Below are 22,811 nucleotides of genomic sequence, written 5' to 3'. Positions count from 1 at the left end.
AACTCTAACTTAAAGATAGGCACTATAAGAGTTATAAAAAGCCTACCCTTAAGTTTTATATAATCTGCATACCCTATGCATAACCCCTATGCACGCCACTGCCTGGTAGTAAGTGATGACCCAGTCTAAGATGTTAGCGGGCTAACCTGTTAGGGAGTATGGTAGTCATACCCCTAATAAGGCACGTGTTTGTCAGTAGGGTGCCAACTACTAGCTAGCGGCCAAAGCCTCCCACCGGACCAGATCAGAGAAAATTCAGATATAAATTCATAAAAATGCCCCTGCCGAGAATCGAGTCCGGGACCTCCTAATTAAGTTTACAGCGTTCACCATTGCGCCGGGGAGGTCGTTGAATATTGTGTACTACTAATATTGTAAACTAGCAGATTGACGCTCTTATGGCAAAACAAAATTTAACAGAAGTTGTATGTGGACGAAGTCGCTGTAAGCCGCTGGTATACAATAACTGTTTTCATGTTTATTCCTCAGTTAAGGGATATTACTTAGTTAAACTACGCGATCAAATCAGAAATGACTGAGGAGATCTGTAGAAGAGTTAGAGTTACCGACATAGCTCAACGAGTCGCGAAGCTGAAGTGGCAATGGGCAGTGCACATAGCTCGGAGAACCAATAAAATAAATAAATAAATAACGGATGGACGTTGGGGTCTTAAGGTGCTGGAATGGCGACCCCGCACCGGTAAACGCAGCGTAGGTCGGCCCCCAACGAGGTGGACAGATGACATCAGGCGAGTCGGTGGAGGCAAGCGGCCCAGGACCGTGTATTGTGGAACTCCCTACAAAAGACCTATGTCCAGCAGTGGACGTCGATTGGTTGACATGATGATGATGACTTAGTTATAATAAAAGCCTATATTCAAAAATTCTTTAAAACTTTGTAGTTGGTACGTATGAAATATCCCTGACTAGGTGGAGAGACGACATAAAACTGTGGCATAACGAAATCTCTAAATAATACGTAAATCCAGTAGTGAAGGTTTTGGTTGATGATAATGAAGCATCCGGAGCATAAATAGAATTGATATTATTGATAAAATTTTACTATATTGCTTAATATGTGTTTTTTTAGGAATGGCAGGGCATGCAAGGAACCCGTCGCTCTAACAGCCGCGCTGTGTCCATAAACTTGAGAAGTAAGTTTAATAGCCATATGTGCCGGTAATTGTACCGGCAACCACGCCCTTGAGACCGGTACATACTTTATACTATACTACATACTAAGACAATAAACACATCGCCATCTAGTCCCAAAGTAAGCTTAGCATGTGTTATGGGTACTAAGATAACTGATAAATATTTTTTATGAATAATATAAACAAATACTTATAATATCTAGATAAACACCCAGACACTGAAAAACATTCATGTTCATCACACAAATACTGTCCAGTTGTGGGAATCGAACTTCGAATCGGTCTTGGACTCAAAAAGCAGGGTCGCTGCGCCAATCGGCCGTCAACAACACATAACATACATACACAACATACAACACGGAACATAGCAATGTTGTGGCGTTATTCCCAGACTAATAAAAAATGTCATTACAGTAGTATATTGTCAAACAAGTTTTTAATGGATATAATATTTTTTCAAATTACTTTTAAATTCTCCAGCAGCAACTATTATGAATCGTCCAAAGTAATTTCCGTCAGAATCAGACATTAATTTTTCTTTAAGAAAATTAAAAGGAATATTACGAAACACCTGAAATCTCATTACTGAAAGTGAACAGGAATACTTAAAATATCGACATTTTTTTTCTATTAAATATGAAAGTTTATTTCTGAGAGGAACTTTTTCCAAGAGGTTTTTATGCTCCGCTCGAGACGAAATCTTCTAGCGTTCCCAAACCAGAGGCGTTAGCGTTCACGATCGCGCAAATCGTGAAATAAAAAAAATCGATTCGACACTACGGTCGTCACTAAACAAAATAAAATCATTGAATACCAAGGTATTTAATAGATGTTTTCTCTATTTGGAAATAGATATCATCAATTTGCAGCAGTTCTGCAGCTTCGTTTTACAATATCCCCTTTTGAAAATCACGAACTATGATTTGAAGTCCTACTTGTCCCACTCATCCTACGTATTTGTGTATATACAATACAATCTTTATGTAGTGAAATGCACACTTCTGGTGTCGTAGTGAAACGTTCATAAAGAGTGAGAGAAGATATTTGAGGAGAATTTAAAGAATAAAGAAGTTTAAAATTATACTTTACAGATTTGTTTGATAGCGGATTACAACAAATGAATTTATTGTTCATTGTATAGAGATTGACCAAAGATTGAAGAGATTGAACGGGATTTATTCGCAAGCAAGTTAGTAATATTATAATAATCAGAGACGTTACGTCATCGTCATTCGTTAATCAGGGCCGAGAGTATCGAAATGTTTTCCCACGACCGCCCGATTCCTGCCCTCAATCGACCCTACATAAAGTACAATACCATCTAAATAATGGAAAACGTTCACCATCGTTCTTTCAGGATTGATTTCCTGAAGCGTGTATTTGACGCTTATTGGATTTTGTATTCTACCCTCGCCATTCTTCTGATCGTCTTTATTAGACTGAGCTACAGTTGAAACTCCTATTAATACTTTCTCGGCAAAGTTTCTTGACACCATGATGAAAGGGAAGGAAATACGGGATCGTTATTATAATTTTTATAAAGTACGATTGAACTGTTTCTGTTTCTTATTGCGTACATAACGCCATATTCTTACTATATGTGGTAATGTGGTACCTACTGCTTTTAAACTTCTCGACTACACTCGATAGATAAGCAGAATAGATTTAGAAATCTACTTTTGCATGTGTTTTTCTGAAGCTTCTTATTTATTTCTTAATATTAGTCCTCGTTTAATTTCATTAAAACTTCATACAGTCTTTTAACCCACATTTCTTAGAGACATTAGTGATAAAACTAATCTGTCTCATTTCCTTTATATTTTTCTAAATGCCTGTCAAGTCAAAATTGGTTCCGCCTGAACTTACACAAGGTTTTAGAATTTGTGTATGGTCGTGTACATATATTTTGAAGTATTTTTTATTGTATAGATAAATAATTTATTACACCAATATAATTAATTTATACAACGTTAAATATATTCATATATGTATGCTAGAACGCGCTTATCTCAGAAACTACAAGAAAGATTTAAAAATGTTTTGGTTTGCTCTCTATTCTCTATATTAGCTATCTAGAGATAAATAGAATCATTAAAATGCAATAAAAATATTATACTGGCATTTTTGACCCACCTACTTATTTTTTCAAAAATAGCGCCGATAGGTAAAACCGTACGGAACGATTTCTGTATGAAATAAGATTCACAATAAATTGCTGCCTTATCAGCCCACATACGTAATGCTTACGTAATCTATCTATTGATCTCTCATACATTTTATCCTGAGTCTTCGAATTGAAGCAGAAATCCAGTAAAAGAGACGATTGAATAATATATTTTTATAGATACTAAGCCGCGCGTTCTATGTGAAGAGCGAAAAATCATTTGTAACGTTTGGCCACTGTATTGCAAATTGTGTGCTAAACGCCTTTTCCTTTACTTATTTACATAAAAACTTCCCAGAGTATTTTGTTTGCAAATGACTTTTATTTCCTTCAAGGGGCCTATAATAACGGCGAAATAGATTTGAGGTTGCGGTTGTGCTAAAACAGTTCTTTCATTAAAAACATCTAAGTCCTATTTACGTTGAATGGAGGCATTAGCGCTACTTTTACTAAAAGGGAAATAAAGTGGCCCGGAATAAATATTCGAAAGTGGACGTAACTGGCAAAGGATAAGCAGTCATCTCTTGTATCTCGGTCTTTTATACAGAATGCTTCTGAATCTGGCAAATGATACGCATTTAAGATAAGCCTTTCATTAAAGCTTTATGAAGTAAATGGAGAGACAGGGCTAATAAAGTATCTCATGCTTTTGGGGACGTATTTAACAAGTTTTAATGAATGTGCCTAGCTTTAATGATTCGATAGTGTATGCTGTATTATTGTATGTTTGGATTTGCAACGTAGCCCGCTATTAGGCCAGTTTTGAAAAACGGAAAGTCGTTAGCTTTCTCTTAGCTTCCAGCAGGTAAAAAGCTATTTACGAAGTACTTAAAACAATGATCTTCTACGCCCCGCTTCTAGCCACGATAGGCAAAAATAAACCAATTTATATATATATATATATATATATATATATATATTTTTTTTTTTTTTTTTTTTTTATTTCAAAGGAAAGATAGGTGGAATTGTGAATTTCCAACGATTTTAATATACTACTTAACCTTAATTAATAGCTGCATTTTTGTATTTTTATTATGTATTAGCAAAATGTTTTGGTTTTATCCTGTGTCGCGAGCAAGTAAGCTCATGATTAATACACCCAACAGGTTCACAACCAGTCGGGACTACTCCGACTAAAATCAACGTTATTCAAGGCGTTATTTTTTAAAATTATATTTAGAATGTTGAAGATTTTAAAAAATAATGTTTATAGATCAATGATAGTTCATTTTACTCTTCAAATTTAATTTCTGAACTAGAGGATATTTACACCGATTATATGATCATTTCTTTTGTTAGTTTAAATTCTTCTTCTTAATCGTTACAGTCTTGACAGACTGGTCGAAGTCGTCATCTGGGTGAATTGGCTTACAATCCGTCGCCACTCTTCCCTAACGGCTAGTTTAAACAGAGGTGTTGGTCCTAATATTGAACGGTTGGAAACTCATTAACTTCATATTTGTTTTTGCGGCTGTTATGTTACAAAGATTTCAAAATTCATAATGGTTACATTTATGTAAAGCCATAAGCGAGAACCGCTATCGTTGACACCACTTTACATCTCATGGCCTTATGAGAGATAAAGGGTGGTTGTACAACCTGGGGATCAAAATAGACTACTCTGAGTTAATCTTCTTATTAGATTTAAACTAGTGACACTCAAAATTATTAATCTGTACCTTATAAACAAATTTGTATTCACTACAAATGCAACTTAGCCATTTATACTAACTATTGTGAATTATATTGCAGCAATTCGATCTAACGCACTATTGGCCCCAGTAGGTATATTTATGGACGTCTGTATAGCCGTAGCACCTTTATGGGACATATCGCTCGGACGCTATAACCCGCTCTAATAAAGCAGAATGGGGTAGTAAACAAAAACATTAACTGATTCAGCATTTATTTCGAATTTGCCACTCAAACAAAGTGCGATATTATCGACGATGAAAATTATTCTAGTATTACAGTAGCAGTTCATATCATCATAATTTTTCTGTCATCCGATGAACATCTTCTTGTGGTGTTTGGTAGACAACTATCATCAGGGTTCTTAGAGCCCTATGCAGTTTATTTCTAGCGACTCTCTGTGACCTGCATGAATGTGTCTATTCACCTAGTGGTCGACTAACAACCGTTTTTCTGTGTGGTGTTTAATTCCAGTACCCTAGCGACATTACTGCGTGGTTCACAGAGCGAAAATCCGAACGGAACGCACTTTTCATGAAATGCTGAATAAGCGTCAAATATACCTTCTAAACTCATGAGGAAGAAAAGGTGCTAGTTTAACTTGCATTCTTATTAAAGTAATTGAGTGTACTTTTTGCGCCCCCTAAAGTCAATCAAATAGACCTTAGAAGACGTTCTGAAGCCACCATTTACCCAAGTTAAGGGTAGTTTCTAACGGAACTCTGCGTGAAATTTGGAGAGGTGTGGCGAGTGAATCACTAATTTACTGGTAATTCGCTGCAAATGCATTTTTGTAATTTCTGTGCCATTTGCGATTAATCATAGACCTACAAACACGTTCGGAGGGTGTCATTCGTCCTAGTAACTAACACACCCGCCACACTCTACTAAACCAAATAAGTTTTTGATTCTTTACAAGTTTTAGGAATTAAGTACGTCCAGTAACCGTCTCTAAATTTACATTAGTTTGAGAAAAGTCAAAATTAGCAACGGAACTCTTCGCCGTGAAAAGCAGAGCTGTGGCACCACTCAAACTGCAAACAGCACACGCAAAGCTCTGGGAGTGCATCAAAATTCTAAATTCTAAATTAATTTATTTCAAGTAGGCCTTATTTATAAGTACTTTTGAAACGTCAAGTATGTCTGTTTGTAAAGTGACTCTACCACCGGTACTGTATCGGAGTGCTTCATGTGCGTCTTGCCACTATTTGTGTCAACCTGCTTCAATCTTACGCGACTTACCAACACGTTCTAAGGCCGCCATTTGCCCTTAATGACTAACTCGCCCCCCACACACTAGTGAACCAAATAGGTTTTATGATTGTGTCGAAGTTTTGGGAAATAAGTATTTCCACTAGCCGTGCCAAAACTTAGATTGAGATAAAGTTGAGGGTAGTAACGGAACTCTTCGCCGTGAAAGTTGGGGCAGCTGCGGCGCGCGGCCGTCACGTAAGCCCCCAATTACGAAACAGCGAAGTGGTTTGCGATCCAGAACAAAGTTCATCGATTCTATCATCCGTATTGGTGCTATATTTGGAAGGGTAAGTTTATTGAGAATGTGATTCGAAATCGCAACATTGGATCTACTTGCCATTACTCGGTTATCCCAAAGGATAGTCTACATAGGTATATATATTTTGTTTTCTGTTGTGCACTTTCATCCAGGTGATTTAAATTACTGAAAACAGAAACTAAAATCACGCGTATTTAATGTCTTTCGGGCTTCTCTTTTAGGAGAGATAGATTTAGAGCTTGGACTGTTCAGGCTGCTTCAAAGCGGGTAAAATTCATAATTCACAATTTAAAATTCGTTTATTTCAAGTAGAATTAATATGAGCACTTTTGAAACGTCAAGTCTGTCTGTGTGTAGTGACTCTACCACCGGTTCTACCGAGAAGCCGGCAAGAAACTCAGCAGTTGCTCTTTTCCAGCATCAACAATTTACATTTTACATTTTAATATTCATTTTTCTATCTTGTGAGAGATGAAAGCGGAGCCGGATGCTTCCAAGCAACCTTGTCATTAAGAAATTCATCAATTGGTAACATTGCTTCACCGAAAATATCACTTGAGGCTAATGAACGGGACCGTTGGTTTCAGATGTTTTAAAGCACGAGAAAAACGCTAGTTCCCTAAATCAAAATTAATTTGACTGCCTGCGTTGACGTACTTTCGGCTCAACGCTAAAATCGATTTCGTGATCCGTACCAAAACATGTTACCATCTAGATCAACTGGCAGATGTTTACTAACTACGGTAGCTACATAGCTATAAATCATCAAGATCATCATCTTAACAACCCATTAACGGTCCAATACAGCGCAAAGGTCTCCTCCCACCATGAGAAGGGTTAAGGCAGTAGCTAACGCTGGCTCAGTGCAGATTGGTGGGCATCACACGCCTTTGAGAACATAACGGAGAACTCTCAGGCATGCAGGTTTCCTCACAATGCTTTCCTTCACCGTTATTTTGCGATATTTTGAATTGCTTAGAACGCAAATTTAGAGAAAAAAAAGTTAGAGATTGAGAGTACTGGGAATGGAACTCGGCCCCCCGAAAGTAAATGACAATATACTATGACAATACATCGCCATCTAGCTCCAAAGTAAGCGTATCTTGTGCTATGGGTACTAAGATGACTGGTGAATATTTTTATGAATAATATACATAAATACTTAGAATAAACAGATAAACACCCACACACTGAAAAACATTCATGCTCATCACCCAAACATTTTCCAGTAGTGGGAATCGAACCCACCGCATTGGACTCAAAAAGCAGGGTCACTGCAAACTGCGCCAACCGGCCGTCAAACCCGGACAAAGTGAAGCCGAAGTCCTAACCACTAGCTATAATCGAAGATTCAGGGTTAGATACCCTGGACCTTTCACTTAAGGCCAGAGCGCTCACCGCTGCACCACAGAGGTTGTCAGGGAAGTCGAAAAGTATATCACTCATAGTAGTCAGCGAATTGTCTAATTAGTCCATACATTTCCACATGCAACGGCATTAGCATTCATATCGTGTTCCAACTCAGACGGTCAGCAAGTTATGGTAATGTGTCCGACAATCTCGGGGTAATCTCGGCCTAATTCAGAACAAACAACGGTAATAGAATGGCGCGTGTTAGCGCAACGTGTTTATTTTGCTGGGAATATAAAGCTTGGAGACGGTTTTTCTTTGTTGTTTAGTGGTACCTACGTTAGTTTTATTAATTTAAACTCACGTAGACTCGTTTAACATTTGATTTTACGATCGCAAAAAAATTGCTTGACTGCCATAATTTTTAAAACGACATTTTTATATGTGTCTCTCTGTGGAATTAATTTTTCCGAATAGATGAATCGATGTTTATTTTATTATTGTAGTGTGGAAGGTGAATTAGTGTTTGATGAAAATCGGTCCAAGGTGGATAAAAGCTTACAAAAAAAGGCGGGTTACATGTTTTTTCACATCTTTTTCAAAACGGATATCACACGAAAGCGCTTGACTAGTAGAACAATGTACACTTTATTGAAAGTCGGAATTTTCTGCACTGTTTTAATAATAGCACTAATAATAAACATACATAATAAATTTATATATGTATAGAATACAATCAACAAACAATAAGTACTAGGCCGTTTTTAATGCGGCAAAACTACCTCCCGATATTCACGGTACTTCCTTCTGGATTTCCTGGTCCTTGGTTATTTCAACAAATCCTTTTTAATGGTATATATGATATGTGTATCTTCACATGCTAAGTTGCATGCTTCAAGAGTTCGATATATGTTAAACAGGATGTGTAAAGAGTTTTTTTTCATCTAGGCACTAAAAGTTTCCTTTGTACACTTCATGTATCTTATGTTCAGAATCACAATTTATGGTACATAAATAATAAATAAATAAATAAAAGATTATGTTGTCGAATATATTCAATCCTACACGTCCGACATAATAAAGCAATCCACACCCTGACATAGGCTAATAAACATAATACGGTTTGTAAACAGCAAAATGTACAACCGAGTTAACAAGAAAATGCATTTCTATTTTCTTATCCGTTTAGAGTTGCACAGATAATAAAAGATTATTGTATTTACTTCAGTTTCTCCAGAATGAGAGCGAACGTTTTTATTATTAAACTAACGGTTGCACGCATCTTCGTCTGCGTTTAATTTGTAAGAAGTTAAATTTAACCATACTGACTTTTATCCCCACATTAATTTAATGCCCTTATTTCAAAAAGAAAAGACTTTGATATAACCTTCTAATCCCCGTTTCACCTCTTTGGAGGTTAAGAAGCAGTTCCTTAGCATAGACCAACTTCATAAAACAAGCCTACCTTCTAAATTCGAATGTCTCTGATGAAAAACATGGAACACTCATAGAATCTTTGAAACTCTGTTTCAGTATATAATTTTACCAAAATAAAAAGCAGCCTCTTGGTACTCCCTGTGTCCTACCTATATGCTACAAAGAATCAGATTTTTGCTACGCTGTAACGACGATAAGAACTATAAAATATACATAAAAATAATATATAAAGTTATACTAAATAAATTTAAAAAAATTATTAAACATAAAATAATATTAGGTTTATTCTATACAAAGTTTTCTTTCTTTAGACAGTTAAAACGTAAATGTTTATTTACAACATGAGATATTACTTTGAACCACGAAGTAATACCTTCTTCTAGATTATAATGACTAACGTCTAGATTGTAAGTTGAATAAACACATATATTTACAAGATCATGAAATTTTTAATAAGCATTGCTTTGATCTATAAAAATTGCTCTGGCACCACTAGCAAAATTTTCATGTATCGACGTTTTAAAGTTCGTTTAGATATCACATTCTGCGCGCACTTCGTCAGTTTGTTGGTAAATTCCAAATAAATTTGGTGGAATGTGCATATATTCGACCTAGTTCCTTATTAACTATCTTCTAGGGGCAAAAGACGCCAGATAGGTTTTCATCCCTAATAAATACCGCTACATAAATCTCTAAAGTAAGCTAAACTGACATGTCTGAAAAACACGCAATCTTTTTCCGGGGGATACAGTGTGAACAGGACAGATACTTTATTTTGACCAGTCAATTAAATGTAGACTAAAGATTTTTGTACTAGGTACAGATTTAGCACTTTAGCCTTAGCCTTGTCGTTTTTTTTTCGTGGCAAATGTTTGGAACGCCCTCCGACCTCTCGACCTGGGCCTCTCGAAACTCCAAGCAAGTGCGTCCTATGCTAAGCCACAACTACAGTTTCTGAGAAAATCAATCAATGAGGAGACTATAACTGATGTTTATGGATAAACCTTAGATAAACTTGTTTACAATTTTTTACAAATTTAAGGAATAATTATGGATGTAACTTTTATGTTGGCCTATAAATGAGGTAAACAGTAAACAGTTTTTCATGACTGATTGCGGCCATGGTGGTCAAACTCCAGAGAGATTTTCCAACTACGCACAAGTGTGTGCGCAGTCACTTGTGCTCGTTTTCTATTCTCTCGCTCTCATAGTCATATCACCGCCTATTTCCAAACTGGGGGCAGGTACTAAGAATTTCTTTTTCTTTCATTAAAGATTTATTTCTTAAAAACCCAACGCCTTTGCGAATTTTTATCTTTTTCCTTTTACTATTTCCAACTTTTATTATTTTCATCTCTTAATTGTGTGAAATAAAGAATTTATCTATCTACCATTCACTGGCCCGACCCGGGATTGAACCCAGAACTTAGTTATCTGCAGTCGAAGATGCACTAGACCAACGGTACAGTTAAAAAAGGTAAAAGGTACTCGTGGATAGCTTTGAATGCAACAGAACAGTTTTATCACCACATTATTTACAAAGCACGCCTTGCGTATAGCAATGTAGAGTTATACATAAATTCCAGCTTTCAACGAAAAGCGGATTATGAGACACAGAGGTAAAGCTCACCGCAGATAGAAAACGGCATTACCTTTTACGGATTAACCTAAATTCTTATTTACATATCTGTTACCTTCATTATTCTATTAATTAAATGGATAACAAATTATTGTTTAAAGCCAGTTTCTGCAACGACAAATATAAGTTATAAATAAAAAAAAAAAAAAAAAAAAAAAAATTGTCATTGAATTGAAAAAGTGTTATCGAACGAGCGATAAATTTGCTAACATAACTTTATAAATTTGGTTAAAACAGCATCAACGTTCTAAATCGCATGTGTCGATCATAGATGTTAATTGATGCATGCGGTTGAGTACAATAAGCTAGCGTTTAGTGGTGATGTGAAAGTGCTTTCAGGAACTATCCGTTACCTTGATTATTTGGTTGTAAACTGGCAAGTCACTGTCTTAAGAAGTATAAGGTCTGGCTTCCAAATTTGCGCATTTGTATCGAAGATAACAAACAAAATGCAGTACATCCGACAAGCGTGTAGCAATGTCCTATGGTTTCCTCGCATTACCTATTGATCTAGTGATCCATATGCCCATTCTACTACTTCGAGCATGATCACCGTCTTTTAATTTATTGAAACAATCAAATGGACGACGTGTTGGGATGCTCCATATAAAACCTTGCATGTATCTAGACTCAACAAAACAGTTGTTTACAAAACAGGCCTTCGGTAAACGGGATTTCCACAGGTAAATTCTACCTTTTCTCTTCATTTTTGCAATTCAAAGCGACACAGCAGACTACTATTTTAAGCTGAATGTAAGAAAATAGTTCATCAACACAATTCACAATACAGAAAAGCTGAGGTACTCCTTTTTTAATAAAACACAAAATCTCTCTTTCGCATGCAAAGCGGATTATAAGTGTACTGTGTGCAAACATAACAAACTACCAGTAAACCCTTGATAACTCTAATAAAACTACACAATATCTACGAGGTTACTTTAACGGATTAACCTACATTTTACAAGAAATAAATATAATTATTTTCTTATTAAACTCGCTAAATAGCTGATAAATAACGTTTTCTCGACTGTGAAAATACAACAATCACAAAATTTAAGTCCAAGGCACTTTTTATATCGCCAAAGAACTTTTATACCCTGCAGCTAATACCGAATAACTAATCTTATAGATTCCTAAATGGTTTTTCAGTTACACATCAAAAGCAGAATTGTTTTCAAATACTATAAGTTCCTAAGATTAGCCGTTCAAACAAACTACTCAGTATGTTAAAAATTTGGTAGTTGCTCCGTGAAAGAAGGGCAAAACACAAACAGCAGCATAGTAATACGAGGTAAGAAGTATCCTGTCAAATACCAAGACCAATTAGCAAATGTTACATTTTTGCCAAATTTTATCAATCCGTTTAACAATTTTAGCATTTAGAACTAATAATAGAAATCGCGCTATAATTTTATAAAATAGAGGACGATCACAACTAGGTTCCACTATAATATCACTATGTTTAAACACTTCCAATAAATTATTGAGACAGAATTTCCTCAATTATTTTCAACCAGATAAACTTCAACCAAATGCATCGATTTGCGTTAAGAAAGCATAGTAAACGAATTAAAAAATAAATTAGTAAATTAAGACCAATTGTAGAAGTCGTTTATAAAGAAATCCAATCTTCAGATCATGATTTTATTCAAATATATTTACCACACGGTCGCTTTTATATTAATGCTTAACGAAATTAGTAACAGGCATAACTTTGAACTATTTTTGTTAAATAGTAAATTAACGGCTCAACTATTGAATTCACAGAACACAGCATACAACCGATTTTTTAATTAAAAAAATAAAAGAAATTGATGCCTCTGATACCAGAGAAACTCATGTATTACTTTTCAATCAGTTTTATTCTACAAGAATAACAAGATTATTTACTTCGTGTTTTGCTGAATAAGAACAGTGCACTTAGCGCTTATGGTGAAGTTGAATTAGGGACTAATTCCGCACCAGCACTCAATGAAAGCCGATTATGTAACAGCGTCTGTGGTAAACCTTGCTAGAGAGGCACATATCAACGAATAATTGGATTTTCACAGAGCACATCCAACGTTTGCGAATTTAAAATACGTTTTGTTTTTAAATACCTTCGATAACCGTCCTTCGTTGGGATGTTAAGTAAATAATGTATTCAGAAAACGGTTTCTTTACGTGATCAACATGTCTTTAAAACTGAGTTGATCGATAGAAGATAACATATATATAATATTATTATAGTAACCGATATAGCTCAACAAAGTGTAAGCTAAAGTTTGAATAGATACAGCTCAAACGACCGATGGATGTTTAAATTCCTCAGCGCGAGAACTGAGTGACTGATCAACGCAGTACGCAGCCACGTAAATACATGGAAAATCGACATCAAGCGAAGCTGAAGAATCCGCTGGATACAGGCGACGCAAGAATGTGAAAATGCTTACGAGAATCAACAGCTATGTTCAGCAGTGGACGTGCATATGTTAAGAGGACAATATTAGAATGGCCGAGTTCGAATTTCAGTTGATACTCAATAGTTTTTCTGTTTTTTAATTCTTGTGAATCCAGCCTATATTGACTTCTTATCAAGTACTAAATCAGCTCTATAAATTCAACCAAGAAACTGTATTTACATCTTAAATATTCAGATCGCTTTAAGTACTTACATTTATGGATCTCTAAATGGATAGTGCTACGTTAAGTGACTTAAGCATTTTTAAAGAATCTCTTAAAAATATTACTGAGTTTAGAAGACCAATAGCTAATGCGATTTTTGTCGTTTGTTTATTTTATATTTCTTTCTTTTTATGCAAATAATTTATCTTCTCAGTGATCGATATAATTCGTATAGAAAAATCTTGAAGTAACCGAGCTAAAAGTAAAAATCACAATACTGGCTTAACATATGTAGGTAACAACATTATTTTAAGCTATTGTTTAATATTAACAGACGTGTTTTTTTTTTAAATAATTTCTTGTTACCATTGGCCGACCACAGACACATAATTTTGTTTATTATATCATCATGATTATCATTCGTTTTAATTAATTTGGCAATACTCCACACTGGCCCGCTCTATTATAGGTGCGAGGGATATAGATTATAGACCCACCACGCTGACTATTATAAGAAGGTGTAAGTGATTATTACTGGGTCTGACGACTTAACATACTCTTTGAGTCACCATTTCCTATTATTAAAAGGTATATTATAGACTTACGCATTCACTTGTGTAACCTTAAATGAAATGACCTGAATTACGTTATTGAGGTACGTTTCGACTCAAACTATCGCCACTGTAATATAAAAAAGGAAATGAAAGTTTAAATCATTCACGTGTAGTCATCTTCCCGAAATCTACATACACATTTTATTCCTAAAATTCCAGAGTAGTCTGGCAATAAGGCAGTAATATAAGTGCAAAGACCGACCTCAAAACCGCTCTGCGCTTTTCCAGTCACGTCACTTGTCTTGCAGAGTTAAGCAAAAATTGTTCATTCTCTCGTTCGATTTGAAATTCTGCTTTTTGTTCCTTTATCTAAAAGCAGCATTTCATGTAGAAATTTTTCTTTTAACGCGAAAAGAATTTCTGTGGTCATCATCAGTTTATTTTTAATAAGTTAGCTTCAAAAGAGGATGAACATATAAAATACTATTCTTTTAATAGATAAGTAAAATATAACTAAGAGCAGTGATAGCCTAATGGTTTGAACATTGGCATCCTATTCGGGGTGACAAAATTCAATCCCCGGCATGCACCTCAAAAAGTTTGGAGTTACGAGCGTTTTTAATTTGAGAAACTAACAATATCACTAACAATATTTAATGTGTTTTTTGTATCTCGTAAAATTAAAAATATTTTTTTTCGTCGCTTCTTTAATTCATATTCATAAATAAAAATCAAAGTAACGCCTACAGAAGGTACGATAAATCATAATCTTTGCAAAACAAAAGACCATTAATTTTTTATGCGAACTTATATAATATTAAAACAAAAATTATGGCTCGCACCAATGTACTCTTAATTCATAAAAATATTTGATCATGCATTTCAGATTTGTAATGTATTGTTAGCATTTCCATTTTTCGTGTACTGTAATGGTTCACTCGTTGAACACAATGCGAGATGGTCTGAAAACCTGAGCGTGCCAAAATGGAAGTTCTAGGCACGTGTATGGAATAATCAAAATATTGGGAGGTAAAGAATACAATCAACAACATTGGAATGAGCGATAAGTAATTATCGCTCGTTAAATTACGAAACAGGGAATTTTAACAGGGAAATAACAAGTGTATCGTAAAACCGCAAATGGTTGACTAAAATACTAAGTAAGCGAATAGTTGCTAAGAAACTAGCTATCAAAGTCTTCCCTGTAATGATCACTTCAACCAATTGACGTCCACTGCTGGACATACCCGTAGGTCCTTAGTAGTGAGTTCTGAAATTCACGGTGCTTATTTCAAGCGGCTCTCAGCTACTCATTTGGTGTCGTAGGTCCACCTCGTTAAGGCCAAAACATGGATTAATAGAAATCGATACATACATTAAAATAAATCACATACACACAAAGAAATGTGTGAATAAGACGCAAAACATAATTGCATTTAAGTGGTAATACAGCTATTAAATAAGCACTTGTAAGTTACTCTCCAGCGCTGCAATAACCTTTAGTATAGTGAAAAAGCAAGGTCTAATATTTTAGACCGGCGCTGAAATGTTCGATGATATTGACTGGGTATTGAACAGCCCTAGAAAGGCAATTAATTACGTCGCACAGTGCTCGAGACTCCTCCGGGACTAAGATATTAATGGAATTTTCTTGAATACATCGAATCAGCTTATTAATTTTAATGATCAATTTTACAGTCGCATTTTCATAATTATTTTCAACGAAGAAAGTATGCCTTCTAATTATACAAAGTAAAGGGTAAAATATACTCACAATACTATGTAAGGGTTTAGAAGTCAAATTTGTTTTGCCGAGCAGTTATTACCTCAATAGACATTACTGTGAAATCCGTGCTCAACTTGAGAAAAAACAATGCTAAGAAATTTCTGAGAACTTTAATTGGTTGGAACTTTAATTGGTTATTGGTTATTATTAGTTAAGAACCTAATGTAACACATTAAACACGGAGCTGTGATAAAGTCTTAACAAAATGTTACATTGAAGTAGTTTGAATAGACTATCTAATGATTCTGTCAATGTCTTGTTATGTTGTCTTGTGATTTTCAGAAATGGCAACACTGACAAATGGCTAGATGCCATACAAAGTTATGTCTGAACATTATCCAAAGGATTTCTTCTAAATTATTGAAACACGCAAAAGCGGACCTTTTCTACCGGACGTTACAATAAAAATGATTATCAAGGGGTCGATTGACGAAAAGTGTCAGCCACAAAGAGATGATCGCATTTTGATTGGCTTGTAGGTTTTAATCAGAAATGAGGAGATCCGTAGAAGAACTTGAGTTACCTACATAGCTCAACGAGTCGCGAAGCTGAAGTAGCATTGTTCGGGGCACATAGTTCGGAGAACCAATGGGGTTTCAAGGTGTTGGTTTGGCAACCCCGCAGCAGTAAACGCAGCGTTTTTTGACCCCAAACCAGGAGAACAGACGACATCAAACGAGTCGTGGGGAGCAGCTGAATACAAGCAGCCCAGAATCGTAGAGTTTGGAACGCCCTACAAAAGACCTATGTCCAGCAGTGGACGTTAATCGGTTCATTTGATGATAAGTACTAGTTTAGTACTAGTTAAGAACACTATTTGAAGAAAACTGATAAAACATTTTAAATAAAAAAATGGTCAGCGTCATATCGAAAGAGCCTGGAATTTATTTGAGGCACAAAGTTCAGATTGAAATAATTCGCCAAAGAACCAAGCCATCTTGTAGCTCTTATGGTGTGCTAACCCTGAAGGTGCAGTGGGCCGGACACATTTTTCGATGGACTTTGGAGTCGTAATTACATCGGCCGTCGAACACACGTGCCAAGTAAACGGTATTTTGGATACAAAAAGTCTTTCAGTGGAAACCACGTCTCTTCAAACAGTGTAGGACACCCCTCAACTTGGTGGATTTTCAGAAAGTGGAAGGTATGTGCTGGACGCCTAACGCTGTGAGTAGGAAGACCTATATCCAGCAGTGAATACATATTGGCTGATGATCATATTCATTATATCGTCAGTAGATGATAATGATAAATATGATTTCTGACAACTTTGTCGAACCACTAAAAAGTAAGAAATAGATATTCTCAACATTTTTAAGGCAGTGTAAAGTAAAATGTAAAAATTACTGAGTATAGATTATTTTCCAAGGAAAGAATCTAGTAATTTCCACCATTTATTTACATCCAGGATCCCTTCCATTGATCTTAACCTGACGAAAATGGGACCACATGGCAAGTATACCGTTTCAACCAAATTCAAATCTTTTTATAACTGACTAAACTGATTGACTGGGATAAAAAGCATCAAAAAAAACTACAACTGAATTGATAGCCTCCTACTTTTTTGGCAGACGGTTAAAACAATTGCTACATTTTAATCCCAAGTTTTAACACGCGTATAAAAATATTGCGATATTTCTTTTTTTGCGAAAAAAAAACTTTTAATGAACCCAAGTAAAGTGCCTATGAGGGAAATATTTTCAGCAAATACTAATTGTCATCTCCATTGTTCATTTTTCGTTATTTGATCACGTTTTCGGAGCTCTTTCCTCCCAATCGATAACCTTGTTAACTGTAGTAATTAACGTTGCAAGGCACTAGAAGGTCGTCGAAACGCTCATTGTCATCCACTCGTGGATCAACTTTATTATAACGATGTTCTTAATAATTATAGCGCGTACAACACACGATTTTCTGTACGCTGATTTCCTAAATTTGGCCACTTTATTCTGATATAAGTTTTCTGAATACTGAAACATAAGTAGACTGTATTGAATTTTGTAAATTCTGTAAATATTATTTTTACTTTTAGATACAGTTGTAAAATCTTTTAATAATGTAACACTTTGGAAATAACGATAACCTTTTTTTGTTCTCGCATTACTTTCTCGTATAACGTACTCGTAGATTAGTCTTTGTAAAGATCAATAAAAAATATTATAAGTAAGGTTTAGGTTCTAATTGCGAAAGCATACGTAAATCAACCCAGATAAGGCAAAATTTATCTGAGCCGTTTATATTTATGGCCGTTATAAATATAAACTTTTCCTCTCATCCCGGCTATTATTGCTATGAGGTGTTAGTAATAATGCAGTACCTTAAGAGTCAGAGCTCATTATTAAACAATTCTGTAGTGAAACTGGCTTTTTTTTACCATTGCTACTATCATTCTGGGTCCTGGGTCAATTGCCAGGACGGCCCAAAATTAAAAGATCCCCGCGACCTCCGTCGGCGTAGAGCTTCTGATAAGTAAATTTTACTCATACAATGAAATGTAAAATTCATTTTTCAAATCACATTGGTAGTTTCAGAGATAAGCGGGCTCCTAGAAAGTAAGAAACACTCTTTAGCTTTATCATTTACTAGCGATCACCCACAAGTTCGTACGCATATATACCTTAAAAGTAACAAAACTAACAATGCGTTATACATTAACGTAAACTTGCGACATATATTGGCGTAATTTTAACCGCAAAGATAAACACATATTTTCGTGGACTTTTTATTAGAACTTATAAAGTAAAACAATTCCGTGATACATTGTTTTGACATAACTTTATTTATTTGACTCTGAAAGTTCTCAAAACGCATAATTTTTCCCCTTTTTACAAAATATGTAATTGAAGAAACATTACGCTCTGCTCGTATTGGCCGTAACGTTATTTTGAATAGCCTTTCTCGATATATACTAACTACTAACGAATACAAGAAAAATTTACAATTTAAATCAGTAGTTCCTGAGGTTAACGCGTTCAAGCAAACAAATTCTTTATGATACTAGTGTAGAAGTATAGATTTATTATTTTTCTGACGATAAAATCACATGCCGCTGTGTTTAATCTATCTTCCATAACTTAAAATAAATCACCATGTTTTGACGAATTTCAAAAAGGAGTAACCTTTGTTCACAAAGATGTATACCGCAGACAATAAAACATCGTATCTGACTAGAGTAGAAAAAGAATTACCTGTCATCATAAACAAAGCCGGCGTTCAGTGTGTTGTAGTACAGCAGGATACCCAGCAGGGAGCTCGCTGCCGTCACCCAGTGATCCATTGCGGCGGCCTCGACTACATCGGGGTTTCGACGTCTCCCTGCAACAACGGTGTTTTATCAAAACGCCATTTTACTCACCGAAAATATTTACTCATAGATTCTACTAGTGGTAAAGCTTTTCGCGGCGGATTGGCGCAGTGGACAGTGTTTTGCTATCTATATATTAAAAGTAATTATGGTTTACAATTCTTAAAATATTTATTGTACCAATGACACAAGCTACGCTTACTTTGGGGCTAGATGGCGACAATACACGCATATGTGCTGTTGTAAATTTATTTTAATTTTTGTGACAGAAGTCGTCCGGGGAAATATTACCGCCATGTTTATTTCTGCCGGAAAGCAGCATTGTTGCAATGCTGTGTTCTAGTCTGATGGGCGTGTTTGCCGATATTATTACAAGTACACCTACCTCCGCCTTTTATTTTATTATTTATGTATATAATTATATATATTATTATATATATATTTATTTTTATATATAATTGCGATTTCCCATCTCTCATTGCCTTATTCCAATAGTTAAGGTAGCCTGGAAGAGATCACTGTTAGTGATAAGGCTGCCTTTTGCATAAAAATTACATTAAAAAAAAAAAAAAACGTCTCAGGTTGATGGCAAAGGGCGGCATGTTACAGGATGATTTCCTTGCATGCCCTGCTTAGTAGGGCCTTGTTTATAGATGATGGTTTTCCTTTGTATCACCATAAAAAAGTATGTGTTTTCCGTGTATTCGAATAAATTTGGGTTGGCTCAGGCTGGGCTCATCTCTCCGCTGGCTGGGTTGCGGTTGTGTGCGAAAGCGTTCCCATGGCCCAGTCACCAGGCGATGAGTTGGAACACCGTGGGGTTTTAGTCGGTAAGAGTCCGGCATAACCACTGCACCTCCCCGTGGTGAAGTGTTATCCATGAGGATAAAAAAAGGATTGGCTCATCTTTTCAAAAAGAATCAGTACACTGTTAAAAAAAAGGTAAAGTCCTCTGTGTCTGCTAATGTCACTGATTAGTTCTGTCTTTTGGAAGGTAACATTTTAATTTAAATAAAATAGCTATAAAAAATCAAATTTGCACTTGTAATTTCAATGTACTATAATTAATACTAATACTTCTACCAAAAATTAAAGAAAGGATTAATTACAATCTCCCAATAAATAGGCTGCGGAAACATAGTAATGTATAATATTAAAAAAGCAGAAGTGAAAACAAAAGATCGTAGCTGAAATACCTGTTTTTTGCAAATGTACCCTGTTTAATATTGAATTTTTTATTTATACATTTTCAAACACAAAATTCGGAATATTACTGTAAAATTTAAATGTGCAGACACACTCAAGTTTTTCCGTACTGACGCTTAAAAATATATAGGTACCTTTCGATCTACGTAAATAAGTGATTCTAAAGTACGCATTCGAAACATTTTTCACGTCGTCACATCGGGCTGATTTATGTTCGCCGGCTTCATTACTTTAAAGGCTTTTTTCAATTTAAAGATTTATGTATAATGAATGCGGTTTTAAAAGGAGGTGTACGGTCTTATTCGAACATTTTTCACGACGTCGCGCCTGTCGCTTCTCCCCGGTCTCAACTGGGACAAAAGTTATCACGTTAACAAGATTTATGTTCTGACCGCATCCTGTTCGGGTTCCCGTCGATCACTTTAAAACTGTAATGTGTTCGAATTCAACCGGAGGTCGTTGTCGTTGCATTTTTAAAGCATTTTTATTTTTGTGAATTCTGTCCAGCTTTGCGGATTACATTTTTAAAATGAATATTTAAGAATGGAACCCTTTGAGAATCAGTTTTCAAAGTACCGATATCGATATGAATGTTTTTGTTGTTGAATAAATTATTTTATTTTATTCTTTTGCATTTTGATTTGTTCTTACTGTTTATTTTTTTCACTGAACATTTTAAATGCTCTGCAACATGGTTTTCAGACAGATATTGTTTAATAAACATAAGATCAGCCTTACTGTATCTGATTGTTATTGTTTGTAATCTTCGATGTACATTTAACAATAGTGATAATTGACAGCACACCTGATGGTAAGTGGAAGCACATCGACTATAAGCAGAGCAACATCTTGCAGGCTATGTGAGGGACACGTCATTCATAGTGCCGCCCTGAGTGGAACAATATGAACACTGGGCACTGGAAACCCCGCCCTGCAGACCGGAACACAGCAATACTGCTTAGCGGCAGCAATGCTGCTTTGCGGCAGAAATAAGCCTGACTGTGGTACTTTCCCCGAGGAGGTCTATCACGAAAAGCTATACTACTAATTAACATAAGTCATTTTATTCATTTGCTGCTATGCTGGTTGGCAGCAGCAATGCTGCTTTGCGGCAGAAATAAGCCTGACTGTGGTACTTTCCCCGAGGAGGTCTATCACGAAAAGCTTTACTACTAATTAACATAAGTCATTTTATTCATTTGCTGCTATGCTGGTTGGCGGCAGCAATGCTGCTTTGCGGCAGAAATAAGCCTGACTGTAGTTCTTCCCCGAGGAGGTATATCAGGAAAAGCTCTACTACTAATGAAAATAAGTTTATAATTTTTTCATTTTAGTCATTTGCCAACTTTTTACTTTCCAATTCATCCTCGTTATCCGTACCTCAGACTACATTAAATTCATCTGCATGTGTTTGTTTGATAAAATCTGATTTTTTCAAAATAAATACAGACCATAAAAGAAAATCTCTAGTCAGATCTACAGATAGATAGATACGTTACAAGGTTTCCAACACTAGCAAACAAAACAAAATTAATAAAAACAAGTTTATCTCTGCCGTAGCCGTGTAAAAGGAATCACCATCAAGATTGTTGCGCGAAAAAGTTAATCCAAGCAAACGAGTAATATCCCCGTTACATTTGTTATGGCAGAATGAACCAATCGGCTACAGCAAATAAAGCGGAGTTTGTGATGCGAAAATAGACAAAGAATCAGATACAGGTAAATAATCTCGCATGAGTTGGGCGGAGGAAGCTTTCCCACGATTATATCCAAGGTTGGCTCCGAACCGAGAGAAAACAGACATGTTTACCAAACGGGGTATATTGAGAGTACTTTAATAATATTAAAAGGCATCCTATGGTTCCGATGCGGGTAGATGTTGTATTAAAAGCTATGTACTTTATATAATCCTATCTAAACTGAATTCCACTGATTACTTTTCTCTCTGATGCAATATTATATTGCGATGTGGCCCTCGAGTAGTACCGCTTTTTTTTTATAGTAAAAATTTAGCAGTTGATCAAGATTCACTCAAGTTTTTGTTATGATGTGAATGATATTAAAATTAAGTTTTAAAATGAAACTATCAATGAATATCATGACATAAAACAATATCAGTCACAGGATTCCCAGCGATGAAGTTTTCATACGTTATTTACATATACCTTCGTTCTGTATGCTGTATTCTGGAATGTAATTAAAGAAATCAATGTATTTTCACCACCATGAGGGTGGTGAAAAACTCATAAATAATTGAATAGTTTGGGCAGATCAAACCTTCGTCACCATATTCATAAAAAAACATTGTTTCCAACATGCTCTAAGAAAAAGATACTCAAAAGTCAAAATAAGAAGCAAAGCAGCTAATAGATTGCGTTGAAAAATACATACAAACGATACGCAGATGT

The 22,811-nt window shown here is 35.5% G+C and overlaps 1 protein-coding gene across 1 annotated transcript in view; it reads right to left on the bottom strand.

Moving 5' to 3' along the window:
• Window positions 1-22,811, bottom strand: part of LOC120627715 (protein O-mannosyl-transferase TMTC1-like) — a 173,836-nt gene that overhangs the window by 143,268 nt on the left and 7,757 nt on the right. Inside the window, exon 2 of the mRNA XM_039895740.1 lies at window positions 19,082-19,208. Within this exon, the coding sequence (XP_039751674.1) occupies window positions 19,082-19,170 (89 nt within the window). The 5' untranslated portion in view covers window positions 19,171-19,208. The remainder of the gene's footprint in view (window positions 1-19,081; window positions 19,209-22,811) is intronic.

The sequence above is a fragment of the Pararge aegeria genome, chromosome 11, assembly GCF_905163445.1.
Source record: "Pararge aegeria chromosome 11, ilParAegt1.1, whole genome shotgun sequence".
In the NCBI taxonomy this organism is placed as follows: Eukaryota; Metazoa; Arthropoda; class Insecta; order Lepidoptera; family Nymphalidae; genus Pararge; species Pararge aegeria.
This window is presented reverse-complemented; position numbering and strand designations above follow the sequence as displayed.